We start from the raw sequence: 5,846 nt of genomic DNA on the forward strand, positions 1-5,846 counted from the left end.
GGTTTGTTGCGTGTTCTGTGTTTTCCTTCTCACTCACGCCAGGTAATTTCATCCACTTCCTACAAGAACCCACCATGAAACTACACTATAGTCAGCCTTGCTTGTCTTTTTGCTTGAAGGTCCATCCTAGTCAAAATCTTTTAACACCCTGGCCTAGATGAAAACCTATGTTAATGGGTGGTATGTAGCTATTTCTTCTGAATTGAAGCTTTCTCTCCTGGAAAGAGGCTCATAATACTCTGGGAGAAAACAAGACTTAAAAGGCTCAGAAACTTACAGGACTCACAAGATCCAGTCCTCAGGAATATATTACATTATTATATATATGCATTAAATAATTGCTAGGGAAACTCAGGTGGCGGTGATGCTAGCTAGTTGTATAGGGAGCTCCCAGGATGTGGCTTTTGGAGGGTGTCATCCATGATGGAATGGGCTTTTTGATGAACAGCTGTCTTTGCACCCATGCTCCCTCCTCTAAGTAACCCCTGTAAACTGACTCACTGTGTCCCTAAAGCTGGATGAGGCTGGACTGTTTCCTAGGATTTTATCATTTGTCTCTCTGGGATTTCCCCAGGAACAGTCTCATAACACAGGGCTCCTGTCTATAGTGCACCCTTGTATTTTAGTCCAAAGATTCCTTCCAATCTGGCACCTTCCAGCATGTAAGACAGCACCCTACTATCTCCAAACTTGGTAGTCTTTATCTTATCCCATTCATGAAGCCATAGCTGCAGCCAGAGGAGTTTGTGCAAAACAGACTGATCATCACTAACATGTTCAAATCTCTGTTTGGAGTAGAATATCCAGGCTTTGGTGGGGCATGTGAATTCCTTCATAACTTGCTTCGATATCTCCATTTTCTTCTTTAGTGACTCCTTCATCCAGACAATGGTACTTTGTAATGTTTCAAATACACCACACTAAGTTCTGAGTGCCAAGAACTAACCCAAACTAGGGAATACAGTGAAGACAAAAGGTCTATGCACCATTTAATTATTTTAGTAGGCAGAGCTGGCTGATTAGGACAGTTTCAGAGAAGATAGCATCGAGACAATGAAGTGGATGTGGGGTGGGAGGCGTCGCCTACTTTAGCTGTACCGCTCAGAAACGCAGTTTGATGAATACATGAGAAAAGCCTCCGACTGAGAACTAGCTTGATATTTCCAAGGTTAAGAATTACCTGATGCATCTGAATGTTTTATTTTTCCGTATTTTAAAGACAAAAGGCATTTCCTGAGGGACTCTAGGTGAAACTGTCCGGTCCTGGTTTACGTTTTAAAAACACGTTTCAGGTTAGCGCAAAGACCACCTCTACTCCTGAAATGGCTACTTACTAGGACAGTTTCAGAATCCAGGGAGTTAAGAAAGGGCGAGGCTGAGAGGCGTCACTTAAATTTTCCCTTGCCTCTCCATCCCTTTCTGGCGAGCCAGAAGCCTCCGACGTGGCGCTCCTACATCAATGAGCCACTTTCGGCTGCTCCCTCCCATCTCCATCAAGGGTCAAAGCTCAGTGAGAGCGCGCCGGGGAGCTGACAAACCTAGGACTAGTGTCATGGAGAACGTTTCTCACAGGGGTGGACGAAGTCGCCACAGGTAACCCTAAGTTACCCACACCACGGGACCGGCTGTGGAGAGCGCGGGTTGCAAGCTACAGTCCCGGCGGCCTCAGCACCGGCTCGGATCCTTCCGCCCGCTCCCTCGAGTCCGTCCCCGCGGGCCGGTGCCCCGGGGCTGCCCCGCAAGGGTCCGAAGTAGGGCTCCTTTAGAGTCTGAGTTCCATCTTCTTATCCCATTCCCGGAGAGGGGCTATTGCGGGCTCCAGAGGAGAAAAGGGACTTTTTGAGGAGAAAAGCGGAGGCAGACGATGAAGGGAAGGCGAGCTCAAGCAGGCGATTTTCGCGCGCTTTGTCGCTGGGGGTTGTGGGTAGCTCGCCGGGAGGGAAAAGACAACCCCGAAGCCGGGTCGCGCCGCCCGTCGGGGCCGGAGGGGATGTTCGAGGACGATCCCCAAGCCGAGGGGGCGGCGGTGGTCGCCGCGGCCAGGGAGGCGCTGCAGGCCCTGTGCCAGGAGCTGAACCTGGACGAGGGCAGCGCGGCCGAAGCCCTGGACGACTTCACCGCCATCCGCGGCAACTACAGCCTAGAGGTGAGCGGCGGCAGGTGGGCGGCGGCCCCGACCCTCGCCAGGCCCCACCCCCGGCCCGCCCCCGCTTCGGCCTCTCGGGCGGTGGGAGTTCCCCCACCTCCGAGGGTCTCGGAGGAGTGCGGGGAGAGAAGGGTGGGTGTAGGTCGGTCAGCCTACCCAGTTGTTTTGAGGCGGGAAACCGGAGCTGAGAAAAGGAACCGCTCCCGAGTTCCGCTCTGCTCCTGGGCTCCCTAGACCTCAGGCTTCCAAACTTGATTTCTGCGCGCCGCCCAGCGCCCCAAAGGGCGCGGTGCTGCCGTGAAATCGATCAGACCTGATCCTGTGATAAAATGAGTCGCTCATCGCTGCCCAGTCCTTTGCTTACGTCTTTTCCCACTCTTTAAACACGTTTGGATCCCCTCTCCGCGGAAGAGAAAGCGGGGTCGTAAGAGGTTAATTTGGCGCTACAGGTGACACGGTTTGTGACGGAGTCTGGCTCAGCTGTAGGAGCCTTTTAAAACCTCTCCACCCTTGTGCCTCATAGGGTGCAGCAGTGGGTTCGTTTAAAGCAGGGCAGTCTGATCAAAGTCAGCACACACACAAAGCTCTTCCCAGTCCCACGTTCCTCTCTGCCAGGTCGTTACCGTGGTCTGGCCCTGAATAAAATAAGCGGTGGTTGTCACTGTTAGATTTTCCCAGTAACTTTTAGATCTGTCTTCACAGCAGGGCAGTGTTATCACGGCCCAGGATTATTTTGCCTAGAATCACTCGAATATCGAAACTTAGAGAGGTATATAAGCTCAGTGTAGAAGCAGAATCGTAATGACATGTACAAGTGGAACTCATGCCCGTGGGTTCAACAGGTCGAAAGTATTTGGGAAAAAACTGCATTTTCCTGAACATGAACAGACTTGGCATTCCACAAACAATATAATATCACTATTTACATAATATTTACATCAAGTAATCTAGAGATCATAGGCTATGTGCAAATGCATTGCCATTTTAAATCAGGGGCTTGGACATCCTTGGATTTTGGTATCTTCTGGTCTATGGGAACCATGTCCCAGGGGATATTTCAGCATATCCCTGGGATATACAGAAGCTTTCATTATCCACATGGGCTGGATTCACATATAGATTGCTTCTCTGACAGTTGCTGCACTCAAAGGCATGGAGTTGGAAATGAGGATGGAGTGGTTGAGACAGGCAGATCCCAAGTGCCCAGCCCTGGCCTGCCAGTCTAACTGCAACACAGAGCTCCAGGTTCAGTGAGAGATTCTGCCTCAGAAGACACCCAACAGTTATCTCTGACCTTCACTCATGAATACATGAATGGGGGAACACATTTACACATGTGCACATGCATGTGTACACATGCACACTATATAAGAAAGTGAGGGACATTTTAATGGCATCTCCATTGGAAATGTTTTTTTAACGTCCTGAGAAAGCAGTTCTAACCTCCCAGGCCTTCATTTATTATTAAGTACAATCTGTGGCCAAGTCACTCAACTTAGACGCTTGTTTCAGATTCTAGGTATGTTAAACTCAGCCCAAGTTGTTAGCTTTCTGCAGGTCACTCTGCCTGGACTATTTCCCTTCACCTGTAACTCCAGAGAAGGTTGACAATCTAAATGCTAAATCCATAGTTAGGCAGAGTCGGTTGACACCTTAAATGTTTACTGTAGAAAGCATGGTTCAGCAGTTTTGACAGTGGCTGCTATCGCAGAGGTCCTGAGTTCAATTCCCAGCAACCATATGATGGCTCACAACTATCCATAATGAGATCTGGTGCCCTCTTCTGCCGTGAAAGCATACATGTGGCAGAATACTGTAGGCATACTAAATAAATAATCTTTAAAAATTGAGTGTGGAAGTAGTCTGCCCTGAGCTTTGTTTTTTCTGTTTTTCTTCTTTTAGTTGTTAGTGAAAGACACTTGGAGAAAAGGCATCTCCCAGTCTCTGCTGCCCCTAAGAATCCTGTCTATAGTCTCTACCCCTGCCTAATCCACACACAGGCCCTGCTGGCATTTTGCCTTTTCTCACCTAACTTACATTTTTTGGTAGTTTGCTACTGAGCAGTTTTAAATCTTCCTTTGTGAAGTTTCTGTTGACATCCAGTCAAAGTCAGTTAACTACACTGTATTTTCCCACACTTTCTCTTCAACTCTTACAACATATATATATATGTGTATATATATATATATATATATGTTTTTTGTATATGTGTGTGTGTGTGTATATATCTACTTTACCAATTATGGAGAACAATTTCTGTTACTATTCTTAACTTCAGATTTGGAGATTAAGAGCCATTTTTGATTCTGTTTTGTTGGTTTAAGTATTCTACCACTGAGGTATATCTCTGATCCTCTCCATAAAAAAATTTAAAATAAAATTTTAATTTATAATAAGGAGGTGGCTTGTGCCATGTGGAGGTTGGAAGACAACGTCTGTTGGGTCAGTTCTCTCCTTCCACATTGACATGGGTTCCAGGGATCAAACTGAGATCTCCAGACCTACATAGCAAGTGCCATCTCTCCAGCCCTGTATCTTAATTCCTTTTAAGATTATTGCCATTTATTTTTAGCTTATCGTTATATCATTCTCCCCATTCCTTTCCTCCCTCTGACCTTCCCTCTTTTATGTACCTCCCCTTTATGTTGTCTCTCAAAATCATGGTCTCTTTCTTTAATTGTTGTTCCATATGTGTGTATATGTCTATGTGTGTATATTTCTAAATATATAAATGCAGTTTGCTCTGTCCACATGTATATGTTTTAGGCTGGTCATTTGGTGTTGGAGAGCCAGTTGGTGTGCTGTTTCTCTCAGCACTCCTCAGTTCCCTGGCTCTTTGCCTAGGTTCCTCCTTCCACATTAGCACTATTGGTCAATTGGTGTCATCCTTGGTCAGGTCTTGTTTATACAGCCATGCTAGTATCTGTATCTGTCATTCTTTTTTTCTCTGGATAACCCTGACTGTCCTGGAACTTGCTCTGTAGACCAGACTGGCCTCGAACTTAGAGATCCAAATGACTCTGCTTCCTAAGTACTGGGATTAAAGCTTGTGCCACCACTGCTAGGCCTGTATCTGTAATGCTTAATCCTCTGACTTCAACTATATTTCATCCGGCCATGCAGTGTTTCCAGCTTGAAAACATTTGAAGTCGAGCAGAAAATTAAGTGTTGAATTACCAATCGTTACTTTTTTATAGCTTGTAAACTGAGATATCTATGGTGGTGGAGAACTATGCTTAATATTTTAAAGATAACTTACTATGGGATAAATAATGCCCCAAATCCTGCTCTCACAAAAATGACATTGTCCTTCATATTGTGGATATTAATAATTACTGTATTATTATATATCAGCATATTAGTATAAATATTAATATTTTGACATGTGACTCCCCTGACAACTTTCTACGCTATTTTTTCTTTTCTCTGCAGAATTGGTTAAAAAGAAATATACCTGTGGTTTTTTGGTTTTTTTTTTTTTTGGTTTTTTTGTTTTGTTTTGTTTTTTCAAGACAGGGTTTCTCTGTAGCTTTTGGAGCCTGTTCTGGAACTAGCTCTTGTAGACCAGGCTGGCCTCGAACTCACAGAGATCCGCCTGCCTCTGCCTCCTGAGTGAGAAACGTTTAAAAAGAACACAAATGAGGCTTAGTTATATGGTTAGGTTCAGAGGCTGAACTGGAGTTCGGTTCCCAGCACCCAC

The 5,846-nt window shown here is 45.8% G+C and overlaps 1 protein-coding gene across 1 annotated transcript in view; it reads left to right on the forward strand.

The window, feature by feature from the left end:
• Nucleotides 1–1,990: 1,990 nt before the first annotated feature.
• Nucleotides 1,991–5,846, forward strand: part of Rbl1 (RB transcriptional corepressor like 1) — a 64,530-nt gene continuing 60,674 nt past the window's right edge. The window contains exon 1 of the mRNA XM_005363028.3: nt 1,991–2,146. Coding sequence (XP_005363085.1) covers nt 1,991–2,146 — 156 coding nt within the window. The remainder of the gene's footprint in view (nt 2,147–5,846) is intronic.

Source organism: Microtus ochrogaster, linkage group LG8 (assembly GCF_000317375.1).
Source record: "Microtus ochrogaster isolate Prairie Vole_2 linkage group LG8, MicOch1.0, whole genome shotgun sequence".
Lineage (NCBI taxonomy): Eukaryota > Metazoa > Chordata > Mammalia > Rodentia > Cricetidae > Microtus > Microtus ochrogaster.